This window comes from Candoia aspera, chromosome 3, assembly GCF_035149785.1.
Source record: "Candoia aspera isolate rCanAsp1 chromosome 3, rCanAsp1.hap2, whole genome shotgun sequence".
Taxonomy (NCBI): Eukaryota; Metazoa; Chordata; class Lepidosauria; order Squamata; family Boidae; genus Candoia; species Candoia aspera.
This window is the reverse complement of record NC_086155.1, coordinates 208,540,101-208,563,317: the sequence shown is the minus strand read 5'-3', so window position 1 is coordinate 208,563,317 and position 23,217 is coordinate 208,540,101. Positions and strand designations below refer to the sequence as shown.

The 23,217-nt window shown below is 52.8% G+C and overlaps 1 protein-coding gene across 2 annotated transcripts; it reads left to right on the top strand.

The window, feature by feature from the left end:
* The first annotated feature begins 693 nt into the window (after positions 1 to 693).
* On the top strand, positions 694 to 20,028 carry SLC39A4 (solute carrier family 39 member 4). Of its 2 annotated transcripts, XM_063299765.1 has the most exons (12): positions 694 to 909; positions 7,377 to 7,661; positions 9,604 to 9,808; positions 10,356 to 10,792; positions 11,521 to 11,692; positions 12,818 to 12,990; positions 13,482 to 13,646; positions 14,668 to 14,781; positions 16,264 to 16,321; positions 17,409 to 17,561; positions 18,400 to 18,587; positions 19,320 to 20,028. In XM_063299765.1, the coding sequence occupies exons 1-12, from the start codon at positions 709 to 711 to the stop codon at positions 19,446 to 19,448; spliced, it is 2,280 nt and encodes a 759-aa protein (XP_063155835.1). In that variant the 5' UTR covers positions 694 to 708; the 3' UTR covers positions 19,449 to 20,028. The 2 variants fall into 2 exon arrangements, with proteins under 2 accessions (XP_063155835.1, XP_063155836.1); XM_063299766.1 differs by lacking the exons at positions 694 to 909; positions 7,377 to 7,661; positions 9,604 to 9,808; ... (2 more) ...; positions 12,818 to 12,990; positions 13,482 to 13,646 and having other exon boundaries at positions 14,672 to 14,781; positions 16,224 to 16,321.
* Positions 20,029 to 23,217: the final 3,189 nt, after the last annotated feature.

Genomic DNA, 23,217 nt, shown 5'->3' with positions numbered 1-23,217 from the left:
GCCTCCAGATGTGTGTCTCCTTCGTTTTGTCTCCTCTTCTGAGCATCAGGAAGGTCCTTGCTCCCAAAGATGCATTTGGTGGGAAGGGGAAGGGCCTCTAAATGTGTGCAGAGTCCTTCGATGGCTCTGTGCTCTCTCTTTAAAAACACCAAAGCACCGTCCCCTGGTTCTCCATCTGGCCTGGAACTGGCACCTGGCCTGCAACAGAGCCCTGGTTGGACCAGAATTACTTTACCGATCAGGTAGCTTTTTAAAATCCCCCCAAGCCGCACAAATGACTCAGCCCAGCTTGGAAAGGGAGTTCCCTGCCTCCCCTGCTTCCCCCGCCAGCCGGGGTTAAGTAAGAGCCAAGCGCCTCTGCCGCCCCCGACGGGGCGGACGGACGTGCGGTGGGTGAGCTCAGCCAGAGGGTTGAGCAAGAGGCCGGGCGCCGTCCCTTCCTCCCGGCCGCCCTGCCTCCTGCTCCTGGCCCTCCTGGCCCCACCTCGCTGCTCCGCGGCAGCGCTGCCCCCTCGCTTAGACCTGCCTCCCTATCTGGGCGAGGGATCTGAGGAGCCAGACAGGTTTCGTGGAATGGTTAACCTGGGGCCATTTCACCCGGAGCCAATCACAGCAGGCGGCTGAGCGAGCCACCGGGACCTCGCCGCCCGAGCACCTGCTCCGAACCTTTCTGGGGGACGCCGCCGCCGAGCCCCCGCCGCGCCCGCCATGGCCCTCGCCCGGCTGCCCCTGGTGCTGCTCTGCCTGCTGGGGGCGGCGGCGCCAGGACCCCCCCGGGAGCCCGCCGTGCTGGAGCTGGGGACGCTCCTGTCTTCCAGCCGCCCAGGCGCTCTGCCCCGCCGCTCGGTGGATGTCCTGTTAAATATCGCCGCGGCCCGGGTGCAGTGCCCCGCAGGGCCGTGTGGAAAGGTAACCACGGGCGGCGGGCGGGCGGAGACCTCCTGCCCTCTTCCAGCTCGGGGGGCCGGGTCAAACTCCAGCGCGGGGGCAAAGGGCTCGGGCGCCGGGCAGGACGCGACCCAGCGGCCGCGGCCGCAGCTGCTGGAGGGCGGGAGAGGCGGAAGGCGAAGGCAGGCGGCGGAGCGGGACTCCGGCGCGACCCTCCCGGCCAGGGACCGCGCCGCCCCCCTCCGGCAGCCCCCCGGCCGCCTGGCTTCCTCGGCAGGCGCGCGCGCGCGAGCCCGGGAGCAGCCAGGCTGCCGTCCGCTCGGACAGGCCGGGCTCGGGCACACCCGCCCGTCGGACTTGGGAGGAAGAGAGCTGCTTTCGTCTGCGGCAGCCGCAAGCCAGGAGGCTCCTGCTCGCGCCTTTCCTGGCTCGATTCCCGGGCAGAAGTTTCGCGGGATTTCATCGGATGCGCGGAGACCTAGACCGCGGCGTCCCAAAGAGTTCCTGACTCTTCGGGAAATGTGTTGCCACCGGGGAAGCGGCGGGGGCTGGCTTGGGGCTGGCTGGCCGACCGCGGCGGACGTCTCGCCGTCCACGAACCGAGGAACGGGCCGGGGGGCTGAAAGCAAGAGGGGGCAGCCTGCGGAGGGAGTCCCTCGGGGGTGTGGCGGGGAGAGGGGGCCGGGGGTGCGTGTGTCACGCGCCTGGAGTCGGTCAGGACAAGCGCGAGGCTTTTGTCACGAAGTGGGAAACGTTGGAGGGAAGTCTTCCCCAAGCCGGTGGACAGCGATGTCTGCGGCTGGGAGTCATGGGCACTGTAACCCCACACTTCTGCAGATGGGGAAGCTACTGGAAGGCGATGAAATTCCCTTCCTGCGCCCCCAGGAAGGAAGGTTCAGGAACTTCTCCCATCCCTCAGTTGACCCAACAGCATCTCGGAGCTGAAGGCCACAGTAATCCCTGATTACTAATCAGCCAGCAGGGGGAAGACTCGGAGGTGGAGGAAAGTTGGCATTTTTACGGTAGGGGCAAAGGGCCGGTGAAGTGGACCTTTCCATCTAAGTGTGGATTTTGTTTGAAAAAAGACTCAGGGCTGAACAGTGAAAGTATCAAAAGATCTCTGCAGGGTGAGGGGCAAGTTGGGAGGGGATTGTGAGCTGAAAAAAATAATTTCAGACAGGGAGTTACTCTGAAGGAAGTTTGGCCTTGGGCCCAGGATGGCCAGAAGCAGCCCAGGCAAACTGCCTGCTCATCTCTGCCTATAAAGCAGTGTTTCCCAACCTTGTCAGCTTTAAGAGGTGTGGACTGTAACTGCCAGAATTCCCCAGCCGGCATGGCTGTCTGGGGAATTCTGGGAGTTGAAGTCCGCCCATCTTAAAGCTGACAAGGTTGGGAAACACTGCTATAAAGCTAAGGCAGGAAGAGATCTTGCACCTATTCCCAGGCAGTCTCTCCGCAGAAGAACGGGAAATATGACTTCAGCCAGAAACCCCAATCCAGCCGTAAGCAAAAGGCTCAGAGCTCTCTTGCCTTCCAGGAGAGCAGTGTGAAAGGGTGGCACGGAGACTCCTTGCCCAAACGGGTTGTGCACGTTTGCGCAGGAGACCGAAAAGTGTTTCGGTGAGGGGGAGGGAGAGGGAGAGGGAGAAAGACTGCTGGGGAAGGCAGGAGCGCCCTTTCATCCTTTCCTCCTGGTGCCAAGAAAGGGGTTTGAGCAGATGGCACCTTGCTGGAGTTGACTCGCCCATCACCCACCCCAGGCGTCCAGTCGCCTTAGTGAGGAAGTGGCGTCTCTTTGCAGTCGAACCTGGACCCCCCCCCCCCCATGGAGGTTTCTTGGCAGGTTCCTTGGCAGGACTTCCTCTGGGACATTTTGGTGGGCCGATAAGGACCACAGGGTGCGGGCAAAAAGGTCAGCTTGGCAGCCGGGACGCACAGAAAAAACAGTCAGAGCTTTGATCACACCGTTGCAGCTACCATCTTGACCTTTCTGACCGCGCCCTGTGGTCACCCGTGCTGTAGGACTGGTACTCCAGAAGGAGAGATGCTGGAGATCAAGGTTCTTTTCCCTGTTGGGACATCGGTGAGGCAGAAATCCGACACAGCCATCCCCCAGGCAGTCTCCAATGCGGTGTTTTTCAACCTTGGCAACTTTAAGATGTGTGGACTTCAACTCCCAGAATCCCCCAGCCAGCAAGGCTGGCTGGGGAATTCTGGGAGTTGAAGTCCACACATCTTAAAGATGCCAAGGCTGAAAAACCCTGCTCTGTCAGGACCAAATAAAGCCCCAAGAGCTTTCTCTGCTTACAGTCTTCTCTGCCCCCCCCCCCCATTTTCTCTAGGGCTGCTGTGGAGCTTCCTCAGCCAAGCAACAAAAGCACCAAAGTCCCACATTTGCCCTGCCACTCCTCCCCATTTTTGGCGTCATGGCACATCTTGTGCAAATCCAGTCTATACGTTTTATGCTGGCGTGCAAACTTTAGACAACTTTTTAAAATTTGTGCAGAAGAGTGCACAAATTGGGTTACCTGGATCCATCATGGTTCAGTTAGCCGTGGGATGGCTTCTCTTGCAAGTACCAGCCCAGTCCCAAGGGTTGTGCCTTTAAGGGCAGCCTGATCTCCAAGAATTTGCAGTATTGAAGCAGGCTTCTCTGACTAATTTCTGCAAGCCTGTGTGTGCATGCCTTCCAGTCAGTCTTGACTTCTGGCAATTGCCTTGTCAAATCCACGCAGTTTTCTTGCAGCTTCCAAAGCCCTTGTCACCTTCTTCCTGGGGCTGAGAAAGAATAACTGGTCCAAACTCACCCAGGGTTCATGCCCAAGACAGGACTAGAACTCACCGTCTCCTGGTTTCTGGCCTGGTGCCTTTAACCACTACACCAAACTGGTGCTCTAGCTGCTGTTAGTGTGAATGTGCCATCTTAGTTGCTTTTGGGTGCCAGAAGAGGAAAAGAGGAGAGGGAAGGGGAGCAGGAAATAGAGAGCGAATCTTGGGTACCTTCTCTGCCAGCCTGGAAAAGAATTGGACCATGTTTTCTTTCACTTGTAATGATGGAATGGACAGGGCCGCAACTCGGGCCTGTGTCACCCGGGGCAAACATGGATTCCGCTCCCATTTTGGTGCCCCCCCAGCGCAGCACCCGGGGCACATGCCCGGTTGCCCCCTCCCCCTAGTTGCGGCCCTGGGAATGGGAGTGGCAGTTTTTCTAAGTACCCCTTCCCTCACCCTCCCAGGCCTGACGATTTACGCCTCCCATTTACTTTGCAGGCAGACATCCAGAGCATGTTTGCTTTCTGGCAAGGGGTTGGGCATTACTTGCAAGAACACTCTGTAGCACTTCAGGCTCATCAGGAATCCAGAAGATCATTAACTCCTCTTCCAGATTACACCCAAAGCCTTTCCTCTGCATCATTGTTCGGTCTAGTGTTTCTCAACCTCAGGAACTTTAAGGGGTGTGGACTTCAACTCCCAGAATTCCGCCAGTCAGCATGCTGACTGGCGGAATTCTGGGAGTTGAAGTCCACAATGCTGGCTGAGGAATTCTGGGAGTTGAAGTCTCACCATCTTGTTTTCTCTCGGCCTCTTTTCATCTGCCTCCTCTGATGACACTTTCCTTATCATTATGTGCCCTAAATATTTAAGCGTTAGCTTCACTGTTACGGCTTCCAGGGAACTGTTTTGTTATATTTCATCTCAGACAGACGGATTTACTCTTCTTGTGGTGAGCAATTTTCTCCAGCATCACAATCCAGACATCCAATGTCTTTGTTTTGGTGGTCCAGCTTTCCCAGCTGGATGGGGAAATCAAGACTTTGACCCTTTGCTGTCAGAGTGATGTCTCTGCACCTTAATTTAATTAATTCCTTTCCACCCCCAGTGTACATTTTCTGTTGGCATTTAAACATTACTCAATTGTTTTTAATTGTGAGGGACACCTGTAAATGTAGTACTTTTTTTCCCCTAACCATACCAGCCAAAGAAATTGGAATCAAATGCCAAAAACGTCTCTCTCATTACAATGGAAACTGCCTGGGGGGCAAGACCATCTGAAAGTGACTTTGGATTGCAGGCAGTGCTCATGTCCCAAAGCTGTCTGCCCCTCCTCACCACACAGACAGACAGTTGTAGTTCACCATCCACTTTTCTCCTCCAATGGCATTCTCCTCTGCTGGATGTCCCCTAGCCATGTCTGTTTACAGTTCCCAGCACCCCCAGCTGAGTCAGGAGAGGTACAACCATCCCAGGGAGCTGCCAGATTAGGACAGACTGCTTCAAACAAGCTGTTTCTGAAGCGCTCACATTACAAGGGCTGGGAGAAAACTGGGCCAAGGGAGCCTAGCACGACTGGGGTTGTCCAGGGTTTTGCTGATGGGGCTTCTGTGCCCGGAGGTCACCCGATTTCTCAAATTGCTGGGATGGATCTCGGAGACCTCTTTGTTTCAGCCACCGCTGCTGCTGGCCTTCATGACCTAATGCCCATCAGAATGGGGGTGGGGGCACAGAGCTTTGGGGAAAGGTCTCACTGGCCACCGTTGGGAGGGTGTCAAGGAATGCCTTAGGAGGCAACCACTGTTGGAGCGACCTTGGGAAGCCTCATTCCAGAGGGCCTGGGATGCCCCTCTGGGGTTATGTTGAGGGTCCTAAAGGCTGGAGAAGGAGCAGACCATTTCTTTGTCTCCCACCCTTTCTGGGTGGAGCTTTGGAGCCCAACTACAGCTCCTGTGCCCATCCCAAAGTGACCCGATGCTCCGTCTGCAGTGGGCTTTCTGCCTGTGCCAATCTTCCCCAATCGGTGCCCTCCAGATATGTGGGGCTCCATCCCTGCCAGCCAAAGAGAGGGGAGGGTGCTGTAGCTGAACCCAGCAGAGGGACACAGCCAGGAACAGCTAAACCAGTGGGGTCTCTGGGGACCCAGGGCCCCTGTCCAAAACCTTCTAAAGGCAGTCACAGCTATGGAGGGACACCCGACTTGTATGTGTGGGGAGTGGCCCCAGATGCTCCTCCCTCTGGCCCCTGGCAGTTTACAAAGGGGTGCAGAGTCAGGAGATAATGCTTAAGGGCTGGAGTGAGGAGATCTGGGTTTGGGTCCATCCTCAGCTCCAAGGCAGGCTGGAATTCACACATGCACCTGCAAGGGCCCAGATTTTGCACAGGCCCTTTTTCTGCAGGGCTGACCATTGGGTGGGTAGGTGGGTGCCCTGTCCGGATCCACCTTGTTTCACAGTGAGAAAGTGAAATGCAAGAATGGGGGGAAGATCCAAGCAAGGTACACAAGCTGGTTGTGACAGGCCGGATTGCCAGACCCAATGAGCGGCTGCAGGCACAAAGGGAGGCCTGGATGGTGTTGGGAGGGCAGGATGACTTGGAGGCACTGGAAGGGACAGCCCAAGGCTGGAATGAGGGAGATGAGCGAGGTGGGGAGCAGAGCTACGCTTGTACTCCTGAAGGGTTCGCAGCGTGTGGTCCAAAAAATATCAAGATGATACCACAGTGGCGCAATTGAAGTTCTGCCCATTTTTTATGTGTGACGCATAGTAAAAACAGGTGGAGATTCAACTGCACTGCTGTGGTGCCATCTTGGCCTTCTGGACCACACCCTGCGGAGACCCCTGGCTGTGGGTCAGGAAAGCCAGGTCCAAGAGGTCACTGGTGTACTGGAGGAGCAAATAAAAATAAATCAGTGCCCGTTTGGAAAGTTTCAAATAGGGATAAGCTCACCACAGGGTACCAGGCTGGGTGACTCGATAGCGTCCTGCAGGAGAGGCCTCCTGAATCTGGCTGTGGAAAAATCTGCGCAGTAGGGCTTGGCTAGCCCCCATCCTGCTATGAGCTCCTCGTTGGCAGCTCCCTGGCATTTCTGGCACAGCCTGGCAACCCCCGGCTTCCCTGGCCGGGGCCTTTCCTTCGCCCCAGCCCAAGATTGAATGAAGCATCAGGAGCAAGTCTGGTCAGTATTGGATGGGGGACTCCAGAAAATCCCAGGGCATCATTGTGCAAAGGGCGACCTGGCCCAGCCGTGAAGCTGTGGGGACCCTCTCCCACTTTCCTTTTCTTCTTTTCCCGTTTCAAGTTCAGCTTTTTAAAAAAGCACCAGGAGGGAAGGAAGTGGCCAGAGCAATGATAAGGAGCACCAGTCCTATAACTCTTTCTTCCCCTTTCTCATGCTTGTGAAGGAGCTGGATGTGGTCCAACCTGCCCGTCAGCCTCTTGGCCAGCAGGTGCAGCTGATGGTAACCCTGGCTAGGGCTGGGGAATCTTGAAGGTGCTGCCAGACTCTGCTTGGCAGAAACTAACCTCATCTCCATACATTCCAGAGTTGTTCTTCCTCCAACGTGTTGCGACCCATTTTGGAATAAATCTGCTAGAGCCCATGTTTGCTGAGGACAAGTGGACCTGGGGGCTGGTTTCAAAACATGCCGCTTTTGGAATGACACAGAACTTTTTACTAGACAATGCCAATCTTCCTCTCCTCTCCTCTCCTGCAGTGCATCTCTGCCCCACACATCTTTGAACTGGTGGGAAAGACAGCTTCTGAGGGGGCCAACCTCACATCCCTGGAGCTGGTGCCCTTCTCTGCCGGGCTGGTGTTCTACTTCTCTGACCCCCTGGCAGCCTGCCAGGCGGTGACTGACAGACGTTGGGCGACCGAGGTCCGTGCTTTCCAAGCCAGGTTCTTCGGTGGAAACCCCACGACCGGACCCACCCCAGAGAAAGTGGCACTGCAGATGCAGCTCATCCACAGAAACATCAAGGCTGCCAAAAAAGAGGAGGTAAGGGAGGGGGATGATCGCTGGTGTGGGAACAGCTGTAGGAGAGGAGGGAGACATCTCCATATGGCTGTGCTTCTCAGCCTTGGTGACCTGAAGATGGCTGGGGAATCCTGGGAGTTGAAGTCCACAAAACTTCAAGCAGCCACGGTTGAGAAACACTGCCATATAGATATCAGCATTTAGGGGCCGCCAAGCTCAGATTGACTCCTGGCAATTCAGAGTCATAAAATCAATAAGCCCCAACCGTCACACAATCAACAAGCTGCTCCGTAAAAACAGATGCAGCAATACTGCAGATAAAGTCCAGATTAGCCCTAAAACCCCCACAGCCGCCAGAAGCCCTAAGCAATGAACTACAGCTCCAGACCCTGGAGAAACCACATGGCTTCAGCTGGCCTTCGAAGGCCAGTAACGCAACGTTGGTCCAGATTTCCAGGGAGAGGCTGTTGCATCAGGGTTTTGAGGAGGCCCCCCTCCTCAGAGAAGGCCTGTCTCCTGGACCCTTTCCTGTGCAGCCCCTGGAATGGGGGACCGGGGCCAACACCTCCTGGGCTGGCCACGTGGGATGGGTGGATCCAGCAGGAAGTTGGTCCTAAAGACAACTGGTAGTCGAGCCACGGAGGGCTCCGTAGATGACCACCAGGACTTGGAATTGTATTCAGAGGCCTAGTGGGAGCTGACGCAGCCCCTGCAGGGCCAACGTCCCACAGCTGAAGTGGCTTTCCTCTGCCACCGCACAAGCCGCTCCCTATACATTCAGAATCCAAGTCAGCCGATAAGAGTTTAAAATATTTTCACTGATTTATTTAGAAATGCATATGGCCACCCATTGTAAATCTACCACTCTGGGCAGTTAACAGGAGTTTATAAAAACCAACATAAAACACCTCCATATCCAAAGAAAGATAGAGTTAAAAGTAATCCAGTACAAAAGGAAACCGAGGCACCGTATAACATGAGTCATACGTCCAAGCTACGCGTGTGTGTATCGCCATGGAGAAAACCTATTAATTTGGTTGCTGGGAGTTGAAAACAATTTGATGGCACATAATTAATAAATCAATCAACCCGTATACTGGGCTCCCCAATATCCTGGCCCTAAGCCAGGTCTTAATGGCCTTGCAGAAGGCCAAGAAAGTTGGTGCCCTCTGACTCTCAGGGGCAGGGGGAGACCATTCCATTTTTGCAAAGATGCCCCCGATTTTTCCAGACAACGAATGCTTGCGGACACTGGGAAGCTGCAGCTGGGATGCTGGGGCAGTGTATTTTCCTCCAGGAAATGTGCAGACCTGCTGTGGATAAAGCTGAAACTTTTTGACAGGATCATGTGCTTGGGAAAGTTCATGGCCCACAAGGGTTCAGAGGGGAGAAGGAAGACCCCACCTGAAAAGGGCCAGACATGTCTTAAAAATGCTTACCCAAAGCAAAACTCCATGCTATTTTAAGTAACAATGAGTAGTTAGCTAGCAGCCTCTGAAGTTGCACAAAAATCCCACATCTGAGGCAATAGGAATTTTTCTCCGTGTAATTCTTAAAGTGACAGATTTACAAATCTGTTAGCTTAAGAATTACACGGAGAAAAAAATCTTCAAGGCTGCAAGCAGGACTGCTTCTACGGGAAGATGCCGTCATTCTTTAACCCTTTAAACATGGGGAAACCAGTCTCTAAACAGGATGAGACCAACCGTCTAGTTCTTGTTGTGAAGAAAGTAGAGTCACAGGAAAGGTTTTAAAATCACTGCTAGGGCCAAATCCCACCCTTGTTTTCCCTTCTTCCACCTCTATCTGCTGCTTTTTCTCAGATCTTGCCACGCATGGCAGTATGAATTCGTTAATTGTGTTTATTAGTCACTCTTCGTCCATAGCTGGAGGAAATAAGGGCCGAGCTGGGAAACGTCGGAAGCCCGGCCTGCTTTCTCATCCACTCTCCTTTGCTCCCCAGCCCTGCGTAGAAGTGGACCAGATCCTTGAAAACAGCACGTCCGTTTCCCACCAGGCAGCATCGGATCCAGCTGGGCAGGTGCTGGCGGTTCTCTCCTACCACGTGTTACAAGGAAGCTGCTTCCATGCGCTCCCTCATCAGGACTATTTTTTGGACTATATTTTTCAGCGCCACAGCAACGAGACTCAGAACCTCACCCTGGCAGGTAGGTCTCCGGGCCGTGGCTTACATGCTTGCGTTGGGACTAGGGAGAGAGCGGCCCAGGATTTGTGGCCCCCTGCCTTGGGGCTCCAGTTCTCAAGGCTGCCCCATTTTGGCGCCAACCCAGGACCCCTGGCCTTGGGAAACCTGTTTCGAAGAGATCTCTTGCCATGTTATGAGATTAAGATAAAAGCAGAACTTCCCTAACAGGATGCTCTCCAGATGTGCTGGGTTTCAACACTTCCTAGTCAGCATGGCCAAAGGTTTAGGAGAGACGGTCAAGCCCATAACAGACTATAGTTTGATTGGATTGCAGGTCACCCTTGAGGGAGTGCCCCAAGTAAAGAGATCAGAACATCCCCCCAGATGGACTCAGCTCCCATGATTTTAATGGCTTTGGGCCATGTTAGTTCAAGCTGTTGAGGGCTGTTCAGTGGTCAACAGATCTAGAGGATGCCAAATTGGGAAGGTTAGCGTAGAAGAACAGGTAGGATGGGAAGTGGGTCCCCAAGAACGTACAATGACCTCTGCCTTCTCTGGATTTACAACAGGGCTGTCCAAACTAATGGTACAGTTGGAGGTGGGCCCTAGGGGACAACATGCAGGCCATGACCATGGTGACCATGACCACAGCGACCACACACATGGTGACCATGACCACAGCGACCACACACATGGTGGACACGCACATGACCATGACCATGGAGACCATGCACATGACCATGACCACGGAGACCACACACATGGTGGACATGCACATGATCACCATGACCATGCACATGAAAATACTACGCACGATCACCCGGATGGCCATGATCATGGAGACCACAAAGATCACTCAGACCATCACCATGGCAAAGAAACAGGCAATGAAACAGATCACCATGTGGAGCCCCCTGGAAACAGAACTGAAGGTTCTCTGGTGCGCTCAAAACAAAGTCCTTCTGGCTTGGAAGAACAAGATGTCCACCAGAACATCTGGGACACGGTGAGGCATGTTCTTCTGTAACACTGGCATAGTCCTACATGTGAGCCCACGCCTTAGTAATCTGAGTGGATTTTGTTGACTGCCACTGAGGGAGAGCCTCCAACTGTTGCTCTGAATTCCAAGTACCCATGAGTTTAGAACCACCTTGGTTGCTACAGGAAAGCTACTGAACGAGGATCTCAGAGCAAAAGGTTCTTCCTGTAGATGAGGCACAGTAGGAGGAGGTGTCCCAAGAGCGACTGGGTCCCTGTTAGTCCATGGTGCTCTGCTCCAAGTAAGGGGAGGAAGAATCGTTGCTTTGTGGGGTGCTTCTGCAGGGCACATAGTTCAGAATGCTAGAGCCATTATCTGCTACTAACCGTGCAGCAAAATTCAGACAGTGAATTGACCAGGAGGAACCATGGTGAAGAAGGCTCTGGCTGACTTCTTCTCTTCTGAGAGGGAATTGTGGCAGCTGTTCCCTGCCCACCCCACAGCCCAGCAGAGGGTCAGCCACATCATGATCATCATATGAGAAGAGCTGGGTTTGTGTGGCTGGCATCTGAGCTGGAAAAAAGCAGGACTGGCAGTTCTTGAGGCTCTCCTAGCCAAAATCCACCATGGCACTTCTTTGTGGCATGCAGCTCAAGAGCACCACTTGCCGATGGCTGCAGATCAATGCCCAGTGAGGGGACCCTTCACCCATAAAGCCAAGTGCTGCTCACTCAAGGGCATCTCTTTCTTTCCAGGTCTGCCTGAGTCCTGGCGACATCTTTAAGATTTATGGGATTGATGATGCTGTCGGAATCACCCGCCCAGATTTCACCCGCCTGAGCCCAGCTCTGGTGCAGCAGCAGCTCAGCAAAGCCTGCATGGCCTCCCGGAATGTCCCAGTAGAAGGGCACCTCACTGTGGCTGAGAGTGAGTCCATCCCCAGGAGGCTCTGCCTGCCCCAGGTCTCTCTAAACCTGTCAGGAAAATGGGGCCCAGATTCTGCTGGTCTCTGTCCAGAATCAAGCATGTCTTGGAGGCCTCCCTTGGATGCTGCTGAAGACTTTTTGAGCTTCTGCACTCACATCCTGACCAGTTGTTTCTGGTCAGAATTTTAGGTGTTCTGCCTCTAAAGCTTTAACCCACTTGGATCGGGATGCTAATCTCACTAGGAACCTATCAAGCAATCCAGGGCCCCATTAAAGAAGTCCAGGCTTTCTAAGGCACATGGGAAAAGGCCTTCTCCTTGGAACTGCCATTGCCCGCACTCTTCCTGCTTGAAGGCTAGGAGATAAGGTCTTCCTTAGGAATGCCTTGGAGCTGAGTTGAGGTGCTCCCCCCAAGCATCCTCGTTGGCAAACACCTCTCTGCCAGCCTGAGAGTGAGTGTCCCCCATGGCCAAGCCTTCTCCAGCCTCAGCTGCTTCTGTTCCTGGTCCCTGCCTGTCCCCTGCCTTCCCACCAATGACCTGGAGACAAAGGATGGTGCCAGAGACAGGTGTGGGGAGGCTTCTTTGACACCATTCCAGCTCAGAGGGATGTCCCATTCAGGGTGGTGGGACAACCTCATGCAGGAAGACCAGGAAGAACAGAGGTTGCTTGTTGGCTGGCTATGTTCCTATCCTGGTTTGGATCAAGGAGAAAGCCTTGAGTTACTTTCAACAATGGTTTTAACTTTTTGTAAGATTTATGTCTTACTGCTAGCTGCCTTGGATATTCAATGGGCAGAAAGGGAGGACAGAAATTATAAAAATAATGAACGAATGCCCTCCTTAAGCAGGTTTGGCACTTTTATCATTCCCTAACCTGGCTTCCTCCAGATGTCATGAACGCACATAGTCCTAGTCTGGGGGACAGGCAGGGTTGGGGGATGGCTGACCCCATAAGGAACTAGCATCAGTAAAAACATACACCTTCAAAACCCTCACTCTGGGCAGGTCAATCATCCAGAATCAACAAAAGCTTGCATGGGAGGTGCCCTTTTGTGACCACCCTGCCTTGGAATAATGGTATCTGCTTTTCTTGATGTTATCCCTTCCCGCCCCCCCTTTTCCAGAGTACATCTACGGCTCATTGGCAACGCTGGTGGTCTGCTTGTGTGCACTGTTTGGCATTGTGGTTCTGCTCTGCACGGCCTGCACCAGCATCTACCAGTACGTGATCCAGACGTTTGTCAGCCTGGCAGTGGGATCGCTCACCGGGGATGCCATGCTGCACCTCATCCCCAAGGTCAGTGCACATCAGGTGGGGAAGGGAGCTCAGAAAGGCTGCCAGAAGGTCAGGGGAAAGGCCACAGGCATGGTGCTCTCAGGGGGTGCTGGATTAGGTGGGTCTCTGCAATCCAGCTGGCTCCTACCATCTGCACGGATGCACTGTGGGCATGAGAATGAAGGAGGAAGTGTGTTTGAGAGAAAAAGGGTGGATTCCTGGGCTGGCAGGCGGGCCCAGATCCAAGCTGAAAGAGGTTTTGGTGAGGGAAGCCCTTTCTATGATAGGGGATCTGATGGGGGCCTCCAAGCTCACTTACATTAGTGGAAGCAATGACAGGGCTCTAACACAGCCTTTGTTCATTCCCCAAAGTATTCCAGAACAGACCAGAAATGAAAGTGTAACTAGTAGCTCTACAGGACCCAGCCCTCTTATGATCTCTGTGCTATGAAAGATTCCCCCCCCCATTCTGTTCTGGATCCTAACCACACTTGGACCATTTCTCATTTCAGTTCTTGGGCCTCCATTCTCACTCCCATGATTTGGGCAACGCCAATGACCACCATGGAGCTGAAGGCTATGACAAACTGTGGAAGCTCCTGGCTGTGCTCGGAGGCCTCTATCTCTTTTTCCTCCTGGAGAAATTCTTCACCCTCCTGGGACATTCACACGATGAGGTGAGTTGGCTGTTTATTTTACACCTGAGTTTCCCAGGGGAGCAGAAAGGGGAGCAGCAGGGACCAAGGGTCTAGGTGCCCTTCCTGACTCTTAGCTCATTCCAGTCCTCCCCCCCCCCTACCAGCTTGCTGGTCTCCAAAGGTTTTGGGCTGTTTCTTTCAGGATTCAGCTATGTTCATAGGGAACTGGAGAACCCCACCTTGGAAGGGCACCAGGTCAAGGAAGTCCATTTTCAACTTGAACCCAGGCTCAGCATGGCTTACAGTAACAGCAGAGCAATTTGCAGAATATAACTGCACACAGGCTCTATATCAGCGTTTCTCAAGCTTGACAACTTTAAGAGGGGTGGACTTCAACTCCCAGAATTCCCCAGGCAGCATGGCTGGCTGGGGAATTCTGGGCGTTAAAGTCCACTCCTCTTAAAGTTGTCAGTTGAGCAACATTGCTCTGTATTCATTTGCTTGAGGAAGTTGGAATACAGGGCAGGGACCATCAGAGAGGGAGATATTTTGTAGGGACTTGGACTAATTGCCTCTCAAATTTCCAGCGTCCCAGGGGGAAAATGGGGGAGGGTTGGACTCTCCTAGACCTCTAGCTATAAATTCCTATTTCCCTCTACTTTGACTTAACCTATATTTTTTTCTGGTATGGAACTCCTGCTTCCTGGCCTCCCACATCTGAAAGGAGCTATACATTATTCAGGGGTGCCATTATCTTTATTTTTGCTTTGCTTGTTCTAAAGCTGGACAGTGGCACTGAGAAAGGATTGGGCTACCACCAAGAGGCTGCCAAAACACTCTATGGGGGAGTTCTCTGAGACCCGTTGCTGCCATCTAGTGGCTCTCCAAATATTGGCAGCCTGGGTCTACAGTAGCAGCCCTTAAACTTGACTTGCAGCTCCCCCCACCCAGAAATGTTATTTCTTTGCATCTCTTTGTGTGCTAAATTCTTAAAAATGAAATGGGTGCTTCTGTGATGCCAAATGGATGCATCTTCCCTCCCTCCCTCCCCTCTTCCTAGGGGGCCTCTGAATCCAGCAAGGGCCACCAGTGTGACCACGGACTGTCCCTGCAGTTATACCAAGATGAGATGAAGAGGAGAAAGCAAGAGAAAGGAGCTTCAAATGCTGATCTGGTAATTTTCATGTCCACCCCCCTGGGCTTTCAGTTCCCTTGGTCCTTTGCTTATTAAATGAGTCAGGGACGAGTCTGAAGCTTACACCGTTCCTGGAAAAGAGCCCCAGATAATCACAAGCAGCCAGAGGCACCTGGTGACCTGGTAACATCCAGAGGTGCTAGACTACAAGTTCCATGATCCCCAGCCAGGAGGCCCTTTAGGGATGAGGCCAACTGGAATCCACAACCTCTACAAAGGGTCTACAAAGCACTCCCTTCTAATCGTTTCCCACAGTAATATCCCTGGGAGGTAGGATGGGGTGAGAGATGGTGGCCAGTCCTAAATTACCCAGTATTACCCAGTGGACTTCCTTGCTTGAAGAGGAACTTGAACCTTCAAGTCTACCTTCTCCCCATTCCTAGTCCAACACCTGAAGCACTGCCCTGTGCCACCCAGATGCAGCTAATTCTGAGAAGCTGAGGCTCCCTCCAGCATTCTGGAACCTCCTGCAGAAAATCAAAACCAAGGCCTTTCACTGAGACTTCCCAGTTTCCTTCCAGGCTCTAGTGTACCCTGATCTAGAGGCAAAATGTGATTACGGCATTCATATACTTGAGGTGGAGAGAAGAATAACACCCTGATGTAGATGGCCAACAGGCGGTAGCAAAGATGCTCAGAAAATCCTCACTCTTTCTCACTCCCTGGGGGTTGTCTAGATTTTCAGCATCTTTTTAAAGGATCTATCAGAGAGGAACATCCCTTCTCTGATGATGACACTGTTAATTGATTCACCTTTTTTTAACCTGAAAAGAAGAAAAATGGGCCTTCTGGAGCAGCAGGCTATGTTGAGACTTAGTATAAAGGTTTAAAACAATGTTTTTCAAACTTGGCAACTGTAAGATGTGTGGACTTCAACTCCCAGAATTTGCAAGGCTGACTGGGGAATTCTGGGAGTTGGTCCATACATCTTAAGGTTGCCAAGTTTGAAAAACACTGGTTTAACATAAAGCATTAAACATGCAGCAAACTAGGACAGTGAGAGCAGGCTGTTTAGCTGCTAGGTGTCAGGGCAATCGTCTATATGTCACAAAATGATGTGCCAATTTGGGACAGGAGGGGATAAACGGTTTTGCTCAAGATCAAAGGCACTGCAGATAATATACCAAAATGCTTTTGAATTCTGGGAGAGACTAAAATGTTTAGTTGGGATTTGGAGGAGTGGGAATATGCACTCCCATCCCAGCTACAGAAACTGGTCACCCGAGAAGACGTGGCTATTGTGAGCAGCACCAAGAGAAAGGGCTCTTGGCAGACCATGACTTTGTCTGCCATGTCCAGAACAGCAGAAGTCCAGGGGCCAGGACACAGAGCACCTCTCTGCCAGGGGCCAGGGCAGAAAAACGACCTTTTGGTTAACCGAGGCAGGGATGGGCTTGAACCCACACAGCCTTTTCTTAAAGTCTTGCTCAAGGGAATTCCTGCCATGATCCTTTCCTGCAGGTGTCTGCAGAAGAAACTGATTTTGGCCGGCAGCTGCAGAAGACGGAACTCAGCCGGGGTGAGGACAAGATGCCAGCCTCCCGCCCCAATCCTTCCTGAGATGCTCAGCACTGAGACACCCTTGAATGAAAACGGCTCCCTGGGAGCAAACCTTGAGCCTTCGTATTCCACATCCCCCCGCCAAGCATTTGCTCGAAGAATGCTTTCTTGTCCTTTGTAGGGACTGAACCCACTTTGACCAGGAGTTGGGAAAACACGGTGCACGGAGGGCCCATCTCTGCTACCCCCTGCAGCAGCCTGACTTTTTTCAAGCTTCTGCCCCAGTCTGAAAAAAAGATGCTGTGGTTTTCAAGAATCCACTCATTAAAATTATTCTGGCACCTTTTTTTCAAGCTCATGTGGAAACCCGAAAAACGTTGGGCTGCCCTTTCTCCTCAGCCCTGGCATCTTGTCTTCAGCCTCCTTAATCCCAAGGGGCCCATCCTCCCGCTCACTGTCCCGGGTCCTAGCTTAGGGGGCTGATACAGCGGGGCAGAAGCATAGGGTGATCCAGACCCCAAAACAGGCACCTTGTCCAGGCCCATGTTGCTGCTTCCACACCCCAAATTTCTGCCTAACTCACCAAGCTTCTTGAAAAAGGCCACTGCTTTGATTTGACTCTTCTTCCTTCATCGTCAGCCATTCATCCACTCATTTTCCACATTGCAGTGCATCCCGCTACTCTTTCTGGGTCCTGTATCTGCATCGTGTTGGAAAAAGAAGGGAATTAAAAAAAAAAAAGCCAACCCCAACGCAGGTGGGGATTGGTCCCACAGGCCCCAGTGGCTCACACGGTAATGATGAGGCTGCTGGATTCTCCTCGAAGAGACTTTCCCTGGTCTGCTGGAACAGAGTCACTCTGGAGTTGGTCGGCCTCTGACCCTAAACGACAGCCACAGCAATACAGCACTGTGTGGCTGATGGGCTTCCTAGCAGGGGGACCTTTAAGCGGCTGGGGGTCCCTGGTCTAGTGTAGGAAACCTGCCTCAGCCTCTCCTTCTGACGCGTCTGGGGGGCCTCTTCAGTGGACGTGAGGAAGGGGAAGGGAGCTGGGGGGGCTCGCCCACCTCACACTGCAACAACCTCCTTCCCGTGTCGCCCCACAGAACTCCGCATGCTGCCGTACATGATCACCATTGGAGACGCCATCCACAACTTTGCTGACGGCCTGGCCATGGGGGCTGCTTTCTCCTCCTCCTGGAAGACAGGGCTGGCCACCTCGCTGGCGGTCCTGTGTCACGAACTGCCCCATGAGCTAGGTGGGCTGCAGAGGGGTCAGCGGTTGGCTGGGGGGGAGGCTGACGGTAGCCCCTGGGGCTGGAGGGTACCGGCAGGGCTCAGCTACGGAGGGCCTCCTTCCTGCAGCAGGGCGGTGGAGTCCAAGAGTTCTCCAATGGGAAACGGGGTTCAGACAACAGAGGTGTCCACTTTGTGGCTCTCCAGCTGATCTCTCGATGGTTTTTGTTTCAGACATACGCCTTTTCTTTGTAAGCCCAACTGCAATCTCGCATTTCCAGAAGCAAAGGAGCCCGGCTTTCTTCCTCTGGGACTGATATAATCTGCTCACAGTGCCCAGAAGATTAGCATTTCTGAGTTAAAATAGTTAAAACCGATTTACAAATGTTACAGACAACTTTGGCAATATACAGTCTTTGGCACAACCTTCTCCCTGGTTTTGGAAAATGGAGCTGGCCGCTTGCTGGAGGCCCTGTGCCAGGCATTGTCCCAGGAGCTCCGCTGTTCCTGAACTGGTGCCCTTTAGGGACGTAGGACCACAGCTGCCATAGGAGAAGAGCTGCAGACCCAACGGGAGGAGGCTGAGCTAGGCGAAAGCAGAGCTGCGTCGTATTCGAGCAGCAAAACCTCTTTGCCCAATCTCCCCCAACGTCATTCCTAAGAAAGGGCTGCTGGCTAGGCCCCCGAGGGCAGTTCAGCTATACTGTGTGGGGGTTGTGAAAGTGGGTGTCCCGCCTCTGTCCCCACACCCTAAGGACAGGGGGTAGCCATCAGGTCAATCCAGTGTTGGCCAAAGGAGTGAGCCAAGCCCTGGCCAAAGCCACTCCCCCCTTTCTCATCTGGCCCTTTTCGTCTTCCCAGGAGACTTTGCCGCTCTGCTACATGCCGGGCTGAGTGTCAAGCGCGCATTGCTCCTCAACTTTGTAAGTGCCCTCACAGCCTTCCTCGGCCTCTACATTGCCCTTTCGGTGAGCACCGGGGAGGAATTTGAAGCGTGGATTTTCACAGTGGCCACCGGTCTCTTCCTCTACGTGGCCCTGTGTGATATGGTAAGTCACGCCTCCTTCCTGTCACCCCCAGTTCCAACCCAGGAGATGCCTCTCTGGGCCTGCCCTCCCCAACTGGGGCCCCTCCAGTGGCTGCAAGCCCCATAATTGGCAGCCGGCCTGGCCAATGCTGGGAGTTATGGAAGTTGAAATCCAAGAGGCCTAGAGGGCAGCAGCGTGGAAAAGGAGGTCTTAGAACCACGACAATTAAAATATAAATTTGGAGGGTGCTGTGAGAGTTACTTCTCATGGGAAAAGGTGAATAGCAGTTAGTTACCAAAACTGAGTGATTGTGGGCTGCCCCCCCTTTAAAATGAGGCAAGTGTCCTCCCCTCCAGATTGAAAAAGCAGGAGGAAACAGACAAGAGCCGGTTGTTTCTGCACACACAGCCGGTGCCTCATTTCAAAGGAGAATTCTGCTGCGCTCAGTTTGCCTGCAGTTGCTATTCGCACCTTTGGGAGGATCCCCCGCAAAACATTTAAATTAGGGCTATGTGGTGATTTGGATCTGAAGGGAAAAAGTGCTTCGAAGGGGATGCTCCTGCCAGCACCTGATTCAAGCAGCCAGGTCAAAGACCCATCTGGTTTACGGAATTGCTGACAGTTGCCTTGTACCTGGCTGGTGCGTCCCAAAGCACCTTCTCCTCCCTGAATCCAGTCAGGGACGTATAATTACGGAGTAATAAACTATGACTGTTACTGCTCACTGTCTGGTCTTCCCTGCTCTCCCTGCAGCTTCCAGCCCTGATGAATGTGAAGGACAAACGACCTTGGCTACTCTTCGGCTTGCAGAACCTTGGCCTTCTGGGTGGCTGGGCCATCCTTTTACTGCTCTCATTGTTTGAGGAGAACATCACCATTTAACTGCAGCACTCCTGCGGATCCGGACCGGCCACACCTTGGCCTCCCTGCAGCCCCCAGCAGATGTGGCCAAGTCAGGGATACGCTTCACTGGGATGGGAGAAAGGGGGTGCGGCACTTGAGGGGCATATCAAGATCCAGGGCTCAGCCTGGCACAAGCTGTCAGCGAAGGCATTCAGAGATACCTGCCGGGCTTCACCTGGGCCTCAGCTGTCAATCTCACCTCTCCACACATTTACTGTAATTCCTCAATTCCAGAATTGGCTCTCAGACATGACTTGGCCTGGTAGGGTCCTTATGGCAGAAAAGAACGAAGCCAGGGCCACATGGAAGATCTGTCCACCACAGCATGCAGAAATGAAAGCCCTTCTATAGAGCTTGGCTCCAGGGTTTAAATTCTAGGCCTTTTTCTCCTGGCCGTCTAAGTCAGTGGATACTTGGTCGTTCTCTCGATGGCTTCTCTAACCTGGGAGTCCCTGGTTTCCACCTCACCAGTTTCATTTCTTACACCATCACACCCTGAAGGATGTCCACCCTGTCTTCCCCTTCTATTTATTGTATTTATTAAATCTTTTCACCCACACACACACACACCTTCTATGATACTTAAAACGCACAGGAACTTCTCCAAATTCTGTTTTTCCTTCAGACCCTCATTCCAGTGCAACCTCTCACCAAGTGTCAGTGAACACACACACTCTTTTGAATTTATCCCCATCCTACGGCTGCTGCGTTGCAAAGATAATCATGCGAGCAAAGTGAGTGACTTTCCTACCAAAATCCTGCTTACACCTACTTACCCTTGTCCATAACTTGCTCAACGCCAACTGAGGCGGCTTTTTAAAATTGGGCCTCTGGAGGCTGGAGCTGGAGCAGACCAATACGGGACCGAGGCAGTTTTGTGCACTAGTCCCAGCTGTGTAAATCAAGAACGGGGAAGAAATTGCACAACGCAAGAGGCAGCAAAGGAGCCTGAGGGAAGAGGGTCTCAGAACCAGCCCTGCGCCCGCAACGTAGAGCCTCAGTCGGACTCCACTCTACAACGGCTGCCTCCAGTTTAGTGCCAGGGATGGGAAAGCTGCCAGCGGCGTTCCAGCCCATTTGGAAGATAGGCAGCTGGCAATGGCAAGCAAGCTATAGACTCATGGGGCAGCTTCAGAAACATCATGCTCACCCTTTCCTTGCAAAGATTGCCAGAGTCAGCGGTTAAAGAGGGAGGCTGGATCGCAAACCCAGCTCAGAGGTACCTAGTCCAATCTGAGTCTGGAGGGGGACGTGGATATTCATGGTGAAGAAAACACACACTGCGAGTACCGTAGCACTCTGACACTACTTCGCTGGTACTGAAAAGATCATGGCAAGGTCTTGAGTCCTGGGCAGATGGCGGGCTACAGACGTAGGTCTTGTTTAACCCCTACAGCATCATGCCTCGTCATTGCCAAATAAAACCTACAGATTCTAAGAATTTCGTACCAAGTAGCATGTGCACTGTTTGAACAGGGCAAGGACCCGGGAAAGGGTCAAGACAGACAAAGCTTCTGGGAGGGGCGGGCTATTTTCAGCTGATGGATCCTGAGCCCACAGTCTAAAACTGATGACACGCAACGCACCTCTTCCTCTGACAAACGGGTGGGGGTGCAGACACGAGTCCTATATAACTGCCATGTCTCCCATTGTTCTCTTTTCAACTCTCAGTCTTGCCCATTTCCTTTCTCCTGAAAAATATTAAAAGGTAATGCAAACTCCTCAGGTGTGCCTCACCTTAGCACAGTTCTGCCATCTTTTCAGGAACAGAGCTGTCTGACTTCATACATCCTTCCTCCAACAATCCCTAATAATTTTTCCTAGCTGGACCCTTCCTCCCCCTCCCTTCTCTCCAAGGAGAAAGAAGAGGCTCGTGGGGGTCAGCCCCGCTGCGTGACTTCCACGCCTCTGAAATAAATGGAAAGCATGACAAAACCCACCAAGAACTGCACCCCTCGAAGCCCTGGGGAACGGGAGGCAGCTTATTCTCTGCAATCCTGTCCTGCCAACACCTCCAGCCACATCCAAGGTGGAAAGACATCCAGCGCTCGGACCGGCAACAAAGTCAACCGCATAGCTCCTTCTGGCCATGGTCTCCCTCCCTCTCCTATTCTTCTCCGAGGACATTCTGCATCCACTCAGGGGGTTTATCTGCCCAGCTGTGGTGGGCTGCCTCTGCGAAACTGACGGATCCCATTTGAGGGTCACCTAAAATCTGATCTTCATAAGCCATAAATAAAACGGTGTAAAATACTGCAATGCTTTGCGTGTGTGTCTTTCCTGAACGCCCATCAATCTCACCGGGTGCTTCTGAATTCCAGGTCTTGTGGGGGTGGAGCAAACTGCCTACTTCCTCCACTCAGAGCATTCCCATGTTCCTCCCATAATGTTTTTCTGGAACTACTAACGATAATATTTCTAATAATAGCCGCCTTTCAGCTTTCCTTGGGCAAAACGCGCTCTGAAGGCCCAGGTTGTGCGGCTGTCCTTTCCGTGCCTTCTCCCTTCCACCAAATCATGGCTGCAGCCTCTGTGGGGAGGGGATGCCAGGCTAGGCATCCCGCGGTCTCCCCCGGCATCCTTGGAAGGCCTGGCCCTGAACTTTGCAGGGGCCAAAGCAAAGACGAGGGACGTGGTGGTGCTGCGGGTTAAACCGCTGAGCTGCTGAGCTTGCCGATCGGAAGGTCGGCGGTTCGAATCTGCGTGATGGGGTGAACTCCCGCTGCTAGTCCCAGCTCCTGCCAACCTTGTTGTTTATTCGTTTAGTCGCTTCCGACTCTTCGTGACTTCATGGACCAGCCCACGCCAGAGCTTCCTGTCGGTCGTCAACACCCCCAGCTCCCCCAGGGACGAGTCCGTCACCTCTAGAACATCATCCATCCACCTTGCCCCTGGTCAGCCCCTCTTCCTTTTGCCCTCCACTCTCCCTAGCATCAGCATCTTCTCCAGGGTGTCCTGTCTTCTCATTGTGTGGCCAAAGTATTTCAGTTTTGCCTTTAATATCATTCCCTCAAGTGAGCAGTCTGGCTTTATTTCCTGGAGGATGGACTGGTTGGATCTTCTTGCAGTCCAAGGCACTCTCAGAATTTTCCTCCAACACCACAGTTCCAAAGCATCGATCTTCCTTCTCTCAGCCTTCCTTATGGTCCAGCTCTCGCAGCCATATGTTACTATGGGGAACACCATTGCTTTAACTATGCAGACCTTTGTTGTCAGTGTGATGTCTCTGCTCTTAACTATTTTATTGAGATTTGTCATTGCTCTTCTCCCAAGGATTAAGCGTCTTCTGATTTCCTGACTGCAGTCAGCATCTGCAGTAATCTTTGCACCTAGGAATACAAAGTCTTTCACTGCTTCTACATTTTCTCCCTCTATTTGCCAGTTATCAATCAAGCTGGTTGCCATAATCTTGGTTTTTTTGAGGTTTAGCTGCATGAAAGTGCAGCTTTTGCACTTTCTTCTTTCACCGTCATCATAAGGCTCCTCAGTTCCTCTTCGCTTTCAGCCATCAAAGTGGTATCATCTGCATATCTGAGATTGTTAATGTTTCTTCCAGTGATTTTAACTCCAGCCTTTGAACCTAGCAGTTCGAAAACATGCAAATGCGAGTAGATTAATAGGTACAGCTTCGGCGGGCAGGTAACGGCGTTCCATTTAGTCATGCCGGCCACATGACCACGGAAGTGTCTACGGACAAACGCCGGCTCTTCGGCTTTGAAACGGAGATGAGCACCGCCCCCTAGGGTCG